The sequence below is a fragment of the Aedes albopictus genome, chromosome 2, assembly GCF_035046485.1.
Source record: "Aedes albopictus strain Foshan chromosome 2, AalbF5, whole genome shotgun sequence".
Classification (NCBI taxonomy): Eukaryota; Metazoa; Arthropoda; class Insecta; order Diptera; family Culicidae; genus Aedes; species Aedes albopictus.
The window spans coordinates 291,922,754-291,942,770 of NC_085137.1; the positions used below are offsets into that span (position 1 = coordinate 291,922,754).

At 39.5% G+C, this 20,017-nt stretch overlaps 1 protein-coding gene across 4 annotated transcripts in view; it reads right to left on the reverse strand.

Moving 5' to 3' along the window:
* LOC109423718 (uncharacterized) overlaps positions 1-20,017 on the reverse strand; it is a 132,907-nt gene that overhangs the window by 109,699 nt on the left and 3,191 nt on the right. For 3 of the 4 annotated variants that reach the window (XM_019698704.3, XM_062852081.1, XM_062852080.1), the window contains exon 2: positions 1,815-2,458. In XM_019698704.3, coding sequence (XP_019554249.1) covers positions 1,815-2,006 — 192 coding nt within the window. In that variant the 5' untranslated portion in view covers positions 2,007-2,458. The remainder of the gene's footprint in view (positions 1-1,814; positions 2,459-20,017) is intronic. The other variant, XM_062852082.1, reaches the window with a different exon arrangement.

Consider the following 20,017-nt stretch of genomic DNA (forward strand, 5'->3'; position numbering starts at 1 on the left):
ATCAGGTGTCTGTTGAGCAGAAAATTCCACCTCTCCCATTTTATAGCGAAGGAAAAAAGGAATAATATTATGAAAATTGTTCAAATAAGTCGTTACACCAAAATCCAAATTTTGAACTCAAATGCGAATCCTGTCCTGCTGTACGCCAGATAAACCTGGTGTGTATCAGTGGAGAACACTCAAGTCTGTAGGTAGTCATCAACAGATGCCTGCGATATACATATAATTCGTGGATGGTACCCTCACAACTGGGTCTGCGAAAGTGTAAGCGGTTCGGACATACCCTACGCAAAAGCGAGAATGAAATCTAAAAGCACGCGTTAAACCGGAACCCGTCAGTACATCGTGATGGTAGTGGGCAATCGGCCCTCGGCATCTCCGTAAGTATTAAGGTTTGAGAGTCCACCAGTACCGGTATTTTATTTACCTAAATGAGACGATACTGTTAACTCTACTAAGTACCAGTGACCAATAGTGTGGGTCATCGGAACCGTTTTCTCAGATCAGAGCTTTTTTGGTTCCGTTTCGGGTCCTGAGTATCTGTGCAAAATTTGAGCACAATCGGTTGCGTCTACACTTTGCGCATTGCAATTGAAATTTGTATGGGATTTTGTATGGGAAAACATACTTTTTTTTTTGCATTTTAGCCATAAGTTGAAAAAGTTTGTCTGAAACTTTTCAACCGATACTGTAAAATGATAACCTAGGGTGTTCTGAAAAACTTTGTTGAAGACCGCAAAGCAATCCGGCGATGCTTGTGAAAATAGTTATAATCAACGAACCGCATGCATGTGTTTATTTTTTAACATGTAAAGGAATAACAATAGCAACAAAATCATGCTGTTTCGCCAAGCAATGCTATAAGGCTATAACTTTTTCCATAAGCATCAGATCACTTCGCGGTCTTCGACAAATTTGTTCAGGACACCCTAGGCTATATTTTCACTTTATCGGTTACACGGTTTTAGAAAAAATCGAGCTTGTTATGAGAAAAATGCAAAAACAGTGTGTTTTCCCATGTAAAACCCCATGCAAACTTCAAACGCGATACGCAAAACGTAGACATAACCGATCGTGCCCAAATTTTGCACACTTATTTGGGTCCTGAAATGGGATCAAAAAAGCTTTGATCTGATGGGATACCATTGAATTTTTCATTTTTCCATATAAACGATGACCCACTCTAGTGACCATGCGCCTCCACTTTTTTTTTCAACCAGTAACAACAATTTAGTTGTGTCATATGATACCATGTTGGAGCCAATTATCTGAAATCCAATATGCTACACTACTGCTCTTTCATCTGTACATGCTGCTTCAGTTTTCCCAGTATTAATTAGCCTCACACATGGAACTACTATTGTATCGAATATCAAGTGTCATGGCTACACTGAACGGCGGCTTGCGGTGAAAATTACTATTCTGAGGGTCAATTTAAATGCACAACGCCACTAAATTTGTGCAGACTGAATTTCGTTTCAATTCAACAGAATTATGTTTTCAATTTTACCATGGACTCGATTTTCAATTAAAAAAAGTTTCTATTGGCAACCGGATTCGAACCAAGAACCTTGACATCACCAGGCTCGCACGCTACCACTCGGCTATCGAACCGGTTGATGTGAGGAGAAACAAAACGCACACAAGAAGCGTTGGTGGGTCGATGATCATGTTTTGCCATGGTAAATTTAAAAACACTTTTATGCTTGTCATTACTGCAAGCCGCCTTTCAGTGTAGTTAAGGATTCCCAAGAAGTCGTAAATAAATGTGAATCTGATTTATGTGTGGGTTTAGATTGAACTACAACACTTACCTTTAATGTTCTATCGATTTGACCCAAGAAAAAGGTCAACAAGGCAATGATGATAAAGTTAACTCCACCCGCAAAATCCGTAAGCTTATCCAACTGGAAGATGGCAGCGATCAGGAAGAATATTATCTGCATGGCCACCGTCACGATTGCGCTGATTGCGAAATGATCCTCGTCCATAATATGAACGGCCATTGTTGTTTCACTACTGCTCTGTTAGCCACTTTTCACCACACAACTACACTATTTTTCTTGAACAAAAAAAAAAAACTCATCTACCAACGTCACTGTTTCTTCTTTTGGTTTTCTGATTTGTTGCCAATTCCAGCCTCCCGCTATTTGATTGCCACCGATTCAAGGTCGTTTAATGGGAAATTTTCTGATCCCACTCTATGCTCTTCGGTCAACACTATACTACGGGCACTATTATTGCACTATAACTCACGCCACTGTCGTCTTGCTCGCAGCAAATTGAGTCTCGAGATTTATGCCAGCATCCACTAAAACCATCATCAACAACCCCGACGGTGGAACCGGCATCGCATTCATTTTCCGTTTTTTTTTTTTCGCACACTCCTTGCGCCAATTTATGTTCCTCCGACTGTGTTTACATTGCTTATTTATACCTCTGGATATTGGATGCACTGCTGTTAATCGGAAACGGTTTATTTTATTTTATTTGTTTTATTGCTTTGCTCTCCCATCGATGGGAGGAAAATCAGAGGAAGGTAAACAGGCGAAAAATCATACGGTCTTTACATATGATTGGGAGCAGATTATAAATAGCTATCGAACGAGCAATATTTTTGGCCAAGGGGTTTCAGCATTTTCATATTTTCCAGCCTAGCGGCGCGGCGTGCGCTGTCTCTAGTAGAGACTCTCTACAGTGGTCAGGGAGACCGTTTTAGAGTAGGTTTTGCGCTTATTCTAATACTGAGCAAAACGGATAGTGATAATAAGACTGTGTAGTAGGATTCCCTTTAAATTTAATTAAACCCTTCAATTTTTCAGATTAATTCAATACTTACAACAATACACTATGTCTGCATGTACTTTTTTACAGTTTCATTGTTGGCATGATATTGGCTTGGCATATACTGAAAATTAGAAGAAGAAAAAATGTTCGAAAACACCCAGTCATGACCAGGGCTTATAGGCCCAGCTTTAAAGGCGTAGGCATATTCAGCGTGCTCTGTCGGTCCAGGAGCTTCTCGAAATAGAAATTTCCTTGACTTTCTTGGGCATAGAGTATCTTTGTGCCTGCCGCACGAAAGGCAGAGGAAGCTCTCAGTTAATAAGTGTGGAAGTGATCATAGAACACTAAGCTGAGAAGAGCCTGTCCGTAAACTACGTAGACACGTAGGAGGAGGGGTGTCTACGTCTGGCCAAAGTCTATGATCCATACAAATTTCGAAGATAGTGTGTGGACAAAAGTCTACGAGGAAGATGGGGTGAAGTCTGAGATGGCCAAAAATGAGTCTACATACGTAATTTGTAAACAACTCTGAACCGGTATTTGTCCCAGTGGAGACATTACGCCAAAAAGAAGAACCAGACGGTTTCACTGGATAGTAGCGCTGAGGAGGTGACTCGACTCTAATTACTATTGACCATGCGTCTCCGTACAGTAATAACACAGACAAACAGACGTAACTCTCAGAAGAAATTCATCAAATATTTTTACCCGGTGTCATTTTCATGAAAACACTGCCACCTGTTGGTAGAACCGCGCGCGACACTGACGGCCATGATGGATTTCGATTTGACATTTTTCTGACACGCACACTACTACACAAACTGCCTGTAATTTTCGTTTGTATCATTCAGCAACGTGTACACTGGCAAACGTCAAAGCGATCGAACACTAGTGCATCTGGTGGAACTATCGCGCAAATCAAATGAAATTTGAATTGATCGTTAAATGCATGTGCCAAGCCGTTTTGAAGAGTGTTACGTCTGTTTGTCTGTGGTAATAATGCGGAGCAAACGTTTGCATCTATAGTCGAGTCTCTTACTGAACGAATTCCTGTAAGACGGACTTCTAAAGCCTGTATCCGCAATAATCGGGACACAGAAATATAGCTGTAACTATGCAATAGATAAATTAAAATTGCTCAAATTTGACCTGATAATATCTTAAGATGTGTTAATTTCACCTGCAAAATTTCATGTGAATCGGTGCAGTGCTTCTTGTTGTAGCAATGAAACAGTAGAACGCGTGCAATTGAATTTTGTACAGCCCCTGGTTTAACTTGTCAACGCTGTAACTTATGAATTTGATAAAAGAAATGATTGAAATTTTGAACATAAACCTCTCAATCTACTTTACTTGCATAGACAAAATTTCAGAAAAATCGATGCACTATCAACAATTTTATAGTCGAAACATATAATGGGGCTAAACGTGATTTTAGTCCCTCAGACTACAATTAGTCAGCAGCCCGTATTGTTTCGATTATATTGTTGAAAGTACTCTACCAATAATCATCATTTTTTTTCAGGCATAATACACACATCACAGACAAACAGACGTAACTCTTAGAGGAAATTCATCAAAAACTTTTGTCCGGTGTCATTTTCATGAGCGCACTGCCACCTATTGGTAGAACCGCGCGCGACACTGTCGGCCATGATGGATTTCGATTTGACGTTTTGCTACCACGCACACTACTACACAAATTGCCTATAATTTTCGTTTGAATCGTTCAGCAACGTGTACACTGGCAAACGTCAAAGCGATCGAACACTAGCGCCTTTGGTGTAACAATCGCGCAAATCAAATAAAATTTGAATTGATCGTTAAATGCATGTGCCAAGCTGTTTTGAAAAGTGTTACGTCTGTTTGTCTGTGCACACATAATCAACTTCCTTCTGTGAAAATTTCATGAAAATTGACAGAGACTTTCAAAAGTTATGAATGGGCAAACATCGCACATGAAAAACATGAAACATGTTCACTGACACTATCCCCTATCAACAGCAGTAACTACCAATCCAATTGATAAAAGTTGATGAAATTTTGCAATAAAGTGTCTCTATGAGTATCATAACTGCTTACGAAATTTCGAAATTATCCTCACAGAACTTTGAACTGTAGCGGAAAAGAACCACCTATTAATCAAATGAAAATTGGTCATGATTGTACAAAATCTTAAAAACCACGTCTGTTTGTTTCTCATCCACAGTTAAAAGTAATGCATCGATTTTTATGAAATTTTGCACAAATAATAAACATACATTGAAGAGTTCTCAGTTAATTTTTGGCCAATTTTTATCGATTCAGTACAGAGTTACTGCCGTTTTTCTGTGTCCCGATTATTGCGGATACAGGCTTTACTATAGACAGGGGTGACTAAGCGCTTATGGGATTTCGAATATTGGGGGTGTGGCAAAGTATCTCGTGTGTGTAAAGACTAAAGAGATTACCCAAGTAGCACCTGCAACTAAAATAGAAATCATCATCGTTGCAAAGATGTTGCAACTGAGTTTTCATGAAACAATGAGTTATTAAATAGTTATATTGTTATTTCGGAAGTTTCCATTCGGTTTCAAAAAATTAAAACAGAGGCCAGGGTGGCCTCTGCTGTTCATAGTAGCAGCCTCCATTCCACTCGGTCCATGGCTGTTTGTCTCCAGTTCCGCACTCTGCGTAGGGTCCGCAGATCGTCCTCCACTAGGTCGACCCACCTAGCTCGCTGCGCTCCACGTCTTCTTGTACCGGTAGGATGACTCTCGAGAACCATTTTAGTCGGGTTACTATCCGACATCCTGATGACGTGACCCGCCCATCGTAGCCTCCCGATTTTCGCGGTATGGACGATGGTTGGTTCTCCCAGCAGCTGATGCAGCTCGTGGTTCATTCGCCTTCTCCAAGTCCCGTCTTCCATCTGCACTCCGCCGTAGATGGTACGCAACACCTTCCGTTCGAAAACTCCAAGGGCGCGTTGGTCCTCTGCACGTAGGGTCCATGTTTCGTGCCCATAGAGGACGACCGGTCTAATCAGCGTTTTGTAGATGGTTAACTTCGTGTTACGGTGAACTTTATTCGATCGTAGAGTTCTGCGGAGTCCAAAGTAAGAACGATTTCCTGCCACAATGCGCCTCTGAATTTCTCTGCTGGTGTCGTTGTCGGCGGTCACGAATTGCCCAAGTACACGAATTCTTCAACCGCCTCGATTTTATCACCGTCGATAAGAATTCGGGGTGGCGGGCGCGGTGATTCCTCCTTGGAGCCCTTTGCCATCATGTACTTTGTCTTCGACACATTAATGACTAATCTGATTCGCCTGGCTTCACTCTTTAGTCGGATGTACATTTCCGCCATCGTCCCAAATTTTCGAGCAATAATATCAATATCATCGGCGAAACCAAGCAGCTGAACGGACTTCGTGAAAATCGTCCCACTCGTGTTTATCCCCGCTCTCCTTATTACACCCTCTAAAGCAATGTTGAACAGCAAGCACGAAAGACCATCACCTTGCCGTAACCCTCTGCGAGATTCGAAGGGGCTCGAAAGTGTCCCTGATACTCGAACTACGCACATCACTCGATCCATCGTCACCTTGATCAACCGTATCCGTTTATCCGGGATTCGGTATTCGTGCATAACCAGCCATAGCTGTTCTCGATCGATTGTATCATACGCCGATTTGAAATCGATGAACAAGTGATGGGTGGGCACGTTGTATTCGCGGCATTTCTGCAACACCTGGCGGATGGCGAATAGCTGGTCCGTTGTAGCGCGTTCACCCATAAATCCAGCCTGATATTGCCCCACGAACTATCTTGCAATCGGTGATAGACGGCGGCATAAAATTTGAGAGAGTATCTTGTAGGCAGCGCTCAGTAGTGTGATCGCGCGGTAGTTCCCGCAATCCAACTTGTAGCCCTTTTTGTAGATAAGACACACGATACCTTCCATCCATTCCTCCGGTAATACTTCCTCCTCCCAAATCTTGGTAATGACCCAGTGTAGTGCTCTCACCAGTGTTTCTCCACCGTATTTTAGAAACTCGCTTGGTAGTTGATCTACTCCAGCGGCTTTGTTGTTTTTCAACCGGCTAACCTCCTCCTCAATCTCTTGGAGGTCAGGGACCGGAAGTCTTTCGTCCTGTGCACATACTCCAAGATCCGTTACCATGCCACCTTCGGTGCTTGCAGCGTCGCCATCTGGATGCTCATCGTAATGCTGCCGCCACCTCTCGACCACCTCATGCTCGCTCGTGAGAATATTCCCGTGATTATCTCGGCACATGTCGGCTTGTGGCACAAAGCCTCTGCGCAAGCGGTTCAGCTTCTCGTAGAACTTTCGTGTGTCCTTAGCGCGGTACAGCTCTTCCATCGCTTCGCGATCTCGTTCTTCCTGCTGGCGCTTCTTCACCCGAAAGACTGAGTTCTGCCTGTTCCGCGCCTGTTTGTAACGTGCCTCATTCGCTCTCGTACGGTGTTGCAGCATTCTCGCCCATGCTGCATTCTTCTCGTTTTTCAACTGTTCATATTCGCCGTCGCACCAGTCGTTTCTGTGATTCGGAGTCGCGAAGCCTAGTGCTGTAGCCGAGGTACTACCTATGGCGGACCGGATGTCCCTCCAGCCATCTTCAAGTGTAGCTGCGCCAAGCTGCTCTTCCGTTGATAGGGCCACTGCTAACTGCTGCGCGTAATTTTGAGCCACTTCAACGTTACGAAGTTGCTCGACGTTGAGCCGCGGCGTTCGACTTCGACGCGTGGTGATAACTGTCGAAAGTTTTGAGCGCATGCATACAGCGACTAAGTAATGATCCGAATCTATATTCGCACTGCGGTATGTGCGGACGTTGGTTATATTCGAGAAGAATTTACCGTCGATTAGAACGTGGTCGATTTGGTTTTCTGTTTGATGGTCGGGTGATCTCCAGGTGGCTTTGTGGATATCTTTGCGGGGGAAGAAGGTGCTTCGGACTACCATACCACGGGAGGCTGCAAAGTTTACGCATCGCTGGCCGATATCATTCGATACGGCGTGCAGGCTGTTTCGCCCGATTACCGGTCTGTACATTTCCTCCCTTCCTACCTGCGCGTTCATGTCGCCGACAACGATTTTCACGTCACGCGGCGAGCAACCATCGTATGTTTGCTCTAACAGCGCGTAGAACGCTTCTTTCTCGTCATCGGGTCTCCCTTCGTGTGGGCAGTGGACGTTGATGATGCTGTAGTTGAAGAAACGGCTCTTAACTCTCAACATGCACATCCTTGCGTTGATCGGCTGCCACCCGATCACACGTTGTCGCATCTTGCCCAACACTAGAAATCCTGTTCCCAGTTCATTGGTGGTGCCACAGCATTGGTAGAATGTAGCCGCTCGATGCCCGCTTTTCCACACTTTCTGTCCAGTCCAACAAAGTTCCTGCAACGCCACGATGTCGAAGTTGCGGGGATGTAGTTCGTCGTAGATTATCCTGTCACATCCTGCGAAACCTAGTGACTTGCAATTCCATGTTCCAAGTTTCCAATCGTAGTCCTTATATCGTCGCGTGGGTCTTTGCCGATTGTATCGAGTCGTATTTTCTCCTATGTTATTCGCGATGGGGATTTTTACGGGTGGCTTATTGGGCCTACGCCAACACTCCTGTCTCGCCGAAGGGCCATCGTGCCAATTCTGTTTAACGTCCCAACCAACACTGGGACGACCACGCCGATGGGGCTACCACTTTGGATCTAGCTGGGCGTGGTGCAGCGTTTCTTACTCAGCCGCTGGATGCCAGAATAGACGCTGTTTGAGCCGCACCTCCTTGGTGAACAGACGCTCGGATCGTACCTCCTCAATCTAGCTGAAGTCAGTGCCCAGGCTGTACTACCAGCTAAGCACACAACTCTTAGCTGGCGTCTTTGTCATCGCTTGACCCGTGGAAGCATAAGGTGTGAGGACAAGAGCTATGTTGGACGCTCTCCTTATCGACTCACCGTTTTGCAGCCCAAAATTAAAGCATGGGAAACAAAATTAAAACCTGTTAAAATCTTGTTGGTAATGCCAAACTAAGATATAACATGTTTATAACAACTAACAGAATCACTGGCGTAGCCACGTGAGCCTGAATCCCGGTTAAACCCCCAAGACCCAAAATTTGTGGAACAAATTTTCAGTATAAAGCGCTTTGCAACGATTTTTTTTTCAACTGCGCCGCTTTTTTCAAACTATGAATACGATTGCTCATTACTGTTTACACTATGTAAGTTTTAAATAAAAAAAAACCCTAATTAATCCACCTGGCGGTGATGGTGCCTTTCTCGTGCTTTAAAATATCCTTTCAACAAAACTCGAGCGACATGTAGATGACATTGACATAAATACATAATGAAAACTGCTTGCTAAATCTACTCAATATGGATACATTTTATATTAGCATAACATCCAATATTCAGAAAATATAAGACAACGATCCAAAACTCAAACCAAACAAGTGTCATGAAGCCGCAAAATTTTGAAACGTCATTTTAGATTTTCCGGTCATCATTTTATGACTCCGGATATCTACCCCAACTAAACTAACCGCCATCTTGAACATTGAGACACCATCTTGGATGTTCTGGTATTCATTTTTGGACTCTGCACCTAAAATTACATAAAATAGTCGCCGTATTGAATTTTGGCATGTCGTTTATGATTTTCTGGTTACCAGTTTTGGACGAAGACCGGCATTCTTCCCCATTCAAACTATAGTCATATTGCAGACCTTGTGAAACAGCGCACAGCTTGGGTTTTCTGATTACAAATTTTGAATTCTGGACATATTTTCATACAAAATATGCCCATAATGCAAGAATTAAAAATTAATTAACATATTTCCCGTACCAAATACACTTATTTTACATAGTTTTAGAACTCAAAATTCCTTAAAACAGCCACCATCTTCTGTTTACGCGATCAAATTCTTATTTTTCCATTCAACGTTGACCAATCCTGCTATAACTTTACACCTTAGGAATCTGAAAAGGTACGATTTGATGGGATCGCTTTAGTTTTGTCTATATTTTGTTCTCATATGTGAGAACTTAGACCTATTCGTCACTGTTGTTCATACCTAATGTTTATCAGGCCATTAAACAAAGCCACGATTTAATTTTTCACATGAACGTTGGTTCTGCTACACAACAGCTAGTCTCTAATGTGATCAAAGGCTATTTTCTTGCTAACCGTTCATTAGATTATCAAAAAATATGCGATCTGATGTGTCGTATGTATGGGTTTGGTTCATTTTTATACTTGGTAATTTCCGGTGGGATAGCCGGATCTGATTCCATGAGTCATGGACCATGACACTACCAGTTGTCCCAATTATAGTCTGAGAATATTTTATTGCTATTTATTCACCTTTACCTAATCACCGCGATTTGATATATCGCATGAATGGGTTTGCTTCACTTTTACTTCTAACCACTTTCGAAGCCACAGCTGAACCCGCAACACTACCGGGAATCTAATGTGGTCTGACCCTATTTTTTCATCAGGTTGTCGATAAGTCGTGATCAGTCTTCGTTCTACTCGGTTCTACTGCTCGTGTTGTGTGTAGGTAAGAGGTAACGATAGCGCACGAATGTAACAAAGCCGACTGACACCCGACTGCGGCAACGAAATGAAGGTAGTAAAAAGTGTCGAATGTTTACAAGACTGGTCGTGATTTGATGTACTGCATCCATGGGTTTGGTTAAATTTTACATTTTACTACCCGGATCTGATTCCGGGTAACTACCGGCTGAACCAAATATGGTGTAACATTATTGTCTTGTTAACTGCTCAGCAGTTAACCAAAAACGCTGCAAATTGAAGGTGTCACATGCAGGGTTTGACAATTTAGACGGGACTCTCGGAACCAATTCCGGACCACTACCAGTGACGTAAGGCTATTTTCTAGCTAACTGTTCATCAGGTTATCGCAAAAGCCACGATTTGATGTGTCACATGCCTGGATTTGGTTTACTTTTACATTTGGCCTCTTCCGGCCACTCAAAACCGATTCCGAAACACTTGCTGACCGTTCATTAGGTAATCTAAAAAGCCGCTATTTGATGTGACGCATGTACGGGTTTGTTTCTCTTTCAGATTTAACCACTTCGGCGGGAACCCCGGAACGGGTTCCAGAACACTACTGGTTCAGATATGATCTGAGATGGTTTTCCTGCTCATTGTCCATCAGGTCATCGAAAATGCCGTGGTTTGATGTGTCGCATGTATGGATTTGGTTCAATTGTATATTTGGCCACTTCCAGCGGGACGCCTAGAACCGGTTCCGGAACACTACCGGTTCAGGTATGGTCTGAGATGATTTTCCTGCTCATTATCCATCAGGTCATCGAAAATGCCGTGGTTTGATGTGCCGCATGCATGGGTTTGGTTCAATTGTATATTTGGTCACTTCCAGCGGGACGCCTAGAACCGGTTTCGGAACACTACCGGTTCAGATATGATCTGAGACTATTTTTCTGCTTACCGCTCATCAGGTTATCGAAAATGCCGTGGTTTGATGTGTCGCATGCATGGGTTTGGTTCACTTGTATATTTGGCCACTTCCAGCGGGACGACTAGAACCGGTTCCGGAACACTACCGGTTCAGATATGGTCTGAGATGATTTTCCTGCTCATTGTCCATCAGGTCATCTAAAATGCCGTGGTTTGATGTGTCGCTGGCATGGGTTTGGTACAATTGTATATTTGGCCACTTCCAGCGGGACGCCCAGAACCGGTTCGGGAACACTACCGGTTCAGATATGGTCTTAGACTATTTTTCTGCTTACCGCTCATCAGGTTATCGAAAATACCGTGGTTTGATGTGTCGCATGCATAGGTTTGATGCATTTTCATATCTGGTCCCTTCCTGGGGTACCGTTCCGGAACACCTAAATGGCCATATCTCCGGAACGGCTGAACCGATCCGAACCATTTTCAATAGGAAACAATGGGACCAGATTCCGCGTCGAATGAACCGTCGGTCATTGAAATCGGATGAGGTTTACTGCCAAAAAGTGATGTGAGTTTTTTTGTACACACACATACACACACACACACACACACACATACACACACACACACACACATACACACACACAGACATCACCTCAATTGGGTTTTTAAATTTAGAATAATTTATTGATTTTTTGATTTTATACGAAAGAGCACCTTTTTCTGAACCACTATGATTTTTTTTCAGATTTTTAGAACTTTATTTTGATACCTAAAATCCATTACAAAGATATTTTTTGAAATCACCTTTTGACAGCTGGGCAATTGTTTGACAGCTCCGCCCAGTACAAAATGCAACGAGGGGTAATTCGTCAAATCGCTCCCATACAAACTTCAAACTGATTTTAAAATAGGTTTCCGGGCACCAAAATTCATGAAAATTTGGATTTCGGCTCAGTTTGACATGCAGATTCAGAATATGGAATTATCTCAACACCGTTAAAGAAGCCAATTCGTCGAGCTGAGTCGATTGGTATATAAGACTTGACCCCTCCGGAGGCTCTATCAAATTTTCGTTTTTGGAGTGAACATATAGCCTTTCGGTACACCTTGGTGTACGAGAAAGGCAAAAAGGTATCATTGACCGTTGAAAACCCCTTCCAGAGACAATTTCTGGCTACGCCACTGAATAGAATCAAAGCAAACGTCATCCTTAGTCGAAACTTACGAAACCAATTTGTAACTGAGGTATAATCTGATTGTTCCAACCAATCTTAGTTACAACCGTTTACAAACCAAACCGACCAAAACATTGGTACTGATTATTATAAGCATGTTGCACTTGGAACTCATTTAAGCTAGTATGACACTCTTTGACCAATGCCAAATATTTGACCACTTTTGACAGTTAAATTTTGATCAAGGTGTACATGACAAACAAAAATATTTGACACTCTCGAAAAACGAATAGGAACAAACAGAACCAAACAACCTGCCAAAATTTATCTGTCAAAAGTGGTCAAATATTTGGCGTCTGGGCAAAGAATGTAATAGCACCCTTAGAACATTAACATTATTTTTGACAGGTGGGATGGAAGCTGCAAAATGTACGGGAAAAGTTTTTGTGAACATTAAAAAAAATGAAATGCAATATAAAAACTAAAATGTTCTAAAAATAACGAAATCATGTACAAATAAATTGTAACTTTTTCTTCTCAAATTTATCGACATATTCCATAATTTTATAAAATTCAATGTAAAATAAAAAAATCTGATTGGAAGTAGAACCAAAACATTGTACCAATAAAAAATCTACATCATTTTCGCAATACTGAACAACTGGTACCACTCGATTATTCAGAGTCTCGTTTAAAAGCTTCCCAAACGATAGGTCGAGCCAACTTTGATTCGTAATCAGACAAAAATTCTGTTTTGTACAGCATTCTGTTTGTTCATAATTCGGAAGTTTATTCATCTTATTCTGATCATAACAATCTAACGAGAATTTAACAAGAACTTCCGCAATTGTTAGCATAATACTTAGATAACTTAGAAATAGTAAAACATAAGGTATTTGAGGACTGTCAACGAATTACGTAAGGGTGTATGGCAGGAAAGCGGTTTGATTTGGTGTGTCCTAGGAAAATTTATATGATGGGTAGAGGAGAGGTCCAGAAAACGTGAAATGAGTTTTGCTTAAAAAACGTGTTTCTGGGGTTAACTTTCAAACACAGGCCTCTATCTCCATTGGTGTAAAAATAACAACATTGACGTCTTCAGGAAATTTGTTTGGAAACAAAAATGCTACAACTTTGCTGAAGACGTCAACCCTCTATCTCCACAATTTAAAAAAAATGTGTATCTCCCTTTTAAGGGGATTGATCCGAAAACTCACACTGTCAAAAGATGGCGCTGGTCATTTTCATCAACTTTGCCGTAGACATCATCGCTCTATTTTCTCAATCCTACGAGCTACATATTAATTAAGAGCATGAAAATGGGAAAATAAATCATTGTGCCTTGGTCGATTTGTGATTTATTCTGCTAAAGCGGTGTTAGCAGTGTTACATCTAACACTTTTTCTCTGATAGACACCATAAAGTTCAGTATATTCTTTCATTGTTCTTAGTACCAGCTTTCAGCATAATATAGACTGTTTCAGAAATACACTTTATTTATTAAATAAAATGAACTGTTCTGATAGTTTCTATCAACTTCTTTTAGAATACAGCATATTGTGATCCACATTTTTGTGTTTCCTTTCAATTGTCATGATATTTTGAAGAACAGTCGAGTTATCTAAAAATTAACTTTATACGTCAAACTTTCATTTGCACAAATGTGTTTTTAAATCATTCTAGCATTATTTATCATTAAATACCAATTTTTTCTAGCTTTTTATCATATTTTAAGCAAAAAAATACCAGGATTTTCACGTTTCTGAAACAGTGAACTTCGATTTTCTCCATTCGTGGATTTTGTTAGATACGGTGTTTGGTGAAGTTAGGCTTGATTTGCTTTATCAACAAGTTGTCCAAGAAATGTCTTCATTAAAACCTGGGAAAGATTGATAAAGGCATTCGTGTAACATTTTTTCTGACATCAAGTTTCTTATTTTTTAAGGTTTTCTATGGAACATAAGAACTACCACACAGTTTCTTAGCTTTTCTGAGCACATTTAATTTAAACCAAATTATTTCTTCTACTCATTCAACCTTTCAGATGAAAGAAATATTTTTAATTTCTATTATCTTCAAGCTTGAAACAGTTGTAGAAATGTTAATCCAATGTATTAAAATGTACAAATGAGTTCGGCTCCGTTATGCCCATGTGGCGTTCGATGGATAACAAAAAAATGTTTTATTAAAATAATGAATACATTGAATATTCAATGCCTTATATCATCATTTTAATGGAGACGCAAGATACATTTCTAATGCTTCTTCGCCGTTCAAAAAAAAAACAAATAACACCAATCGAACGATCCTGGTCGAATCAATTTAATTCCTCATACCATTCACAAAAGACTTAGTTTTCCTACAAACACAACTACTGCCTCCCAAACCAACTGTGTGATTCCTGCTGTGGCATGCTGAGCTTGCAGCAATGAATGGTCTTGCTGGGCGCTTTAGCAGATAAAAAACAAGAAAAACGAACGCCCTAGAGGTGGTAAGAAATAACAGCCCACCCCGACAGGTAGGAAGGACTCCCACGGCTTATGCTGCTGCCGTTGGTTGTTGCAACCAACATAGGCAGGCACTGCAGGACCAAACAGAACGGCCCATATTTGCTATATGTATCTACACATGTATCGAAACAGTGAATTAGTGTCCTATAGTGTTTATGCTAACTAAACCCATCCCATCCGAGCGGGTGCCTCGCAGTGGATGGCTGCTAAAGGGCAAAAATTAGCCTTGTCTCACTACTTGTGCTTCTCCCATGCACTGAACTGGTAAGCACGACTTTAGTGTCGCTCAGTGTCCCATCCAGCCAAGCTTTTCCAGTAACATACACTAGCTTCAATGTAAATAAACATGTATTTCACACACTCGCAGCATGGAGCGGATACTGCATTAGGGCGGGTCAGCAGATCGAAGATATCCGGCAACATGTTTTATAGTGCATAATTTTCAAGCATCCATCTGAGCAAATTTAATGTTTCGATAATTTTCTGCAATGAAATGGTGTCAATAGCGTGGGTAGTATGATTTCTTGCCTGATTTGATGCTGTTTGAGCAAAAGTTAGGGTAACTGTGTAGTTGAAGTTGCACGAAATAAATAATACATCATAAGTAAATAATATAATCACTGATTGCGTCCGATTCGGCTCATATAATCGACAAGTATCACTCCTGCATTGAAAACCCTTAAGTATTGGCTGTTGATTTCCTATGTATTTCTGACACGCTCTAAATTGGTGAACTTGATTCCGACAATTTGCTCTTTTTTTTGCTATACATTAAAATTCATGACAATAAACGCTTAAGAGCTCACAAATATGTTCATAAATTTCTCCAACTTATGATACAGTAGATCTTGGTTGACAAACTGTCCATTACAATTTAGTAATATTTTCAAGACATAAATTCGAAAAATGATTATACAGCGAAATAATAAAAAAATAAAAGAAATAGTCAGGCACATAAGCAAACTTTTGTATCGCTGAAACATTTTGGGCCGCTGATTTTGAACCCGGCCTCAGATTTGCTTCATCACTTAACAATTTGAAGTTAAAGCTCAATAGGGCGCAATCAGTGAAGCACTAGATTTGTAGTGAACAGTTAAATTGTTGTATGGTAAGAAGGCAAATTCTCCGTTTCAGTAATAAAGCGTGGGTATTGACTCCTTGCCTAATTTATTACTGTTTGGGCAAATCTATGAAAAACTTTGTTTTTAAGTTGCAAGAAATGGAGAAAACAACAACCCAGATACCCAAAATTTTGCTCAAACATCATCAACGTACGCAAGGAATCATCATACCCACGCTTTGTGCATCATTCTATTGCAGAAACGGAGAATTTACCTTTTTTGAAACAATTTTCCACATAAATTTATTTACTTTTTCTATTTATTTCCGGCATTTTGTTTCTGAAACTGCTGCTCAAAGCATATTTATATTCAAGCCAATAAATGGTAATCCTAAAGAACTAAAATTAAAAACACCTTTAATTATCAAGAAAGCCTAGTCGATTAAATTTCTTTCCTTCTCAGCAAGTTAACCTGTGTAAGAGAGAAATCTAATGAATAACATATTCACTTATTACAAATCGAATTACTGAAGAACAAAAACTGATAGGGTCTGTTCATAAACCACGTAGATTTTTTGGGGGGAGGGGGGGTCTGGCCAAAGTCTACGCTCCATACAAATTTCAAAATTTTTGTATGGACAAAAGTCTACGAGGGGGGAGGGGGGGTCTGAGATTGCCAAATTTTGGTCTACGTGGTTTATGAACAGCCCCATATTAGTTTGGACCAATATTTGGCAAAACCGTAAAAAAGAAGTCTGTGCAGGAGTTTTAAAAAATGTTTTTTTTTTTTTTCATTTTGAACATTCTGCATACAAAGACCCTTTTTAATGTACAAACTTATGTTTCAATGAAAATACTTTAAAATTATGTATCAATGAAAATACTCTGAATAAAAATACAAAAATATGAAAAAATGTTGTTTGTTAAGAAAATGATTGTATTTTCGCTATACAAAGTTGTGCCCATACTTTTTGGGACACAAATATTAAATAACTGGTAAAATAAATTTCTCCATCTAACCGGTAATGGTGCATCCCAATAGCTTATAAACAAGCATATTTTGATATGCGTAGGATTACGAATAATAGGTAATATCAACTGGGTTTTCTAACTCTGTCTGAACGTTAAATGTCGTAATATGCTTCAACACAATGATCTGTAGAATACGATAATTTACCGAATAAAATGAACTTTAACGTGTTAATTTGATCTATAATCATTAGAAAATGCGTTGAGGAGTCATCCGATTCGGAAACATATTACGTTTTGATGATAAATTATTTTCATTATTGGATTTCAGCCAAAACATACTTTTTCAATTGTCATGACATCAAGTATTTGGTCCACTGTGACTGCACACTATAATCGATTTTCGCAGATCAATCAAATGAAATGTTACTATAATTCTTAATAACATGCCATAAAAATATCATTTTCAACCATTTTGTTACTTGGTCCCCTCTGACTTAAAGCCGACCATCTTACATTTGAGGTCGAAAAACGTATCTGTTATAGAATGCGGATACTTAGCTGGAACTAAAGGAACAGTACTTAACTCTATTTACTTTTACTTTCAGCCATAGAGATTTTTTTTAAATCGTAAGCGGTATTCCTGGAAGAATCTATTAGATAATCTCTCGATATTGTGCGCAAACCCCAAAATTTTATTCCCACCTTTGGGTTTCCGCGCCGAAGACCCAGCGCCAGATTCGGCGACAAAGAAAACTGACAGCAGTCGCCGGACAGTTGGCAATCCTGATATTTGACGGTGGCCGCCCGGTAGTCATGGGAGTGGATTGTTGTCACGCAAATAGATTTTTTCGCTGAAAATGCATGTGTATTGAGTTATTGTTGACAGATTTTCTGCAGTGTTAGTGTGAAATTCAGTGATATTCTGTATCGCGTAAGCCTTCGCTGGAAGTAAACGTCATGTTGTTCAGCGAAGCAAGCAAAATTTTCAGTGAAAAAAGCAATAAATTCCTAGATAAATCCACGGAGTTATTCAAGGTGGAATTACTGATACAATGTTTAATTTAAGAAACATAAGAGAAATCGGTCCAATTTCGAAATATGTTAATGATGGCGTGTTATAAAAACAGCACCAGAAAAGATAAAAGCATCGCCCATAGAAGAGGGGTTCCCAACCTTTTTGAGGTAGCTACCCCCTTTAAGAATTATCAAAACATCTCAAAATTGGTATAATTTGCACAAAATAAAATAAAAAATTAACAATTTTTTAGTAACATCGCGCCCCCCCTGGACTGTCCTCACGGCCCCCCAGGGGGCCGCGGACCACCGCACAGTGGGATCATTCTGAAAAAAGACGATCAAAACCTCTAAGAGCCGTTAGATGACATTTTAGCACATAGGTGTCTTTGGAAGAGATGTTCAGAAAAATCTTCTCTATTTTTATGCATATTCACAGTATGGTAAAACTGTAGGGTGAACCCGAGCAAAAAAATATTTTTTCAAAATATTTTTTTAGAGGGTAGATGTCTTCAGCTAAGTTGTAGAACAAGTAATTTCAAGTAACTTTGCTGAAGACACCATATAGCTTGGACTTCATTTTTAGGGAGAAAATATGAAAGTTTAAAAAAAAACAACCTCAAAATCAGTTTTTTGAACTTTTCCATGATTATATCGTAAAATTTCAACGTGATATGTTCTACAAGTTTGTAGGTACTACTAGAATACACTATCTCGCTGAAGACACCAACTCTGTAAAGATGAAAATTGCTCCAGTAAACCATTTTTTTTTTGAAAATTTTCCACTATTTTCACTATTGAATATTTTTTGAATAGGCACTTTTTGGCAGCCGTGCTATCAAAATTTCAATGCTTTATCATGTCCAGAATAGACCAAAAGTGACTTGACAATCGGGTCTGATAAGGCACTTTGGTTTCTGATGCTATTTTAATAGTCATTTTTCAAAGAAAATATTCACAAATTTCATACAAATCATTTAATACAAACTAAAAACTCACAAAAACTTTTCGACATTCATATTTGTTAATCAAAATAGTATTCTTGTTGAAATAGTCAACATTTCTAACACTGTGGTTGACTTTACATTGAATGCCCGACAAAAAATATCGCTTTTTAAATTTTTGGAAGAGGTAAAAACTCACTATTGAATATTTTTGGCAGCCGTGCTGTCAAAATTTCTATGGTTCATTATGTTCAGAATTGACCAAAATTGACTTAACAATCGAGTCTGATAAGGCACTTTGATATCTGAAGCTATTTTAATAGTAATTTTCAAAGAAAATATTCACAAATTTCATACCACCTTTCGATATTATTTTTAGCTCATCCAAGTAGTAATTCTGAATAAAAAAAAATAAGTTAAATAAATGTAGACTATTTCAAATGTTAGTGTCATTTATTTTGAACTACAAATTTTGAAAGAGGGAAAAGGCTCTTTGAGTGATTTTCTCATCTACGAAATCTTTCTCAAAAAGGCACAAAACCTTTTTATCTTTTCGAAAAACCGTTATAATATAAACTTAAAACTAAAGGCTCTGTCGGAAGAGTATCCATAGTCGAGCCGTGATCTTGATGCGGATTTGTCAAGGGATGAACCAAGGTAATATGTCTACGACGAAAAAATTTTGAAAATCATGGACAGGAACCGACCTAACGGACGCAGTTCTTGAAAACTGGAAAAAATAAATTTTAAAGAGTATCAAACAGCATAATCAATTTCAATAAAATATCTGTGAAGAATTTTCATCATGACGTTAGATTTACAACCTAGAATATCTCTAACAGATACTGGCTATTTCAATGTGATGTAACAATGTTTCACTCGTTTTATTTTATTTTTTTTATTTTCAACACAAAACTTGTAGAGGCATTCATTATATTTTCGCCTTTTTAGTTTTTAACCGAAGTTATAACGTTAACATAGCAAATGAAAAAAAAAAGTTATCATTGTTTTAGTTGATTGATTAATGTATGTATTTTAACATAAACAAATGCATTGAGAATTACAATAAAAAAATAGATAAAAAACACAGTTTTT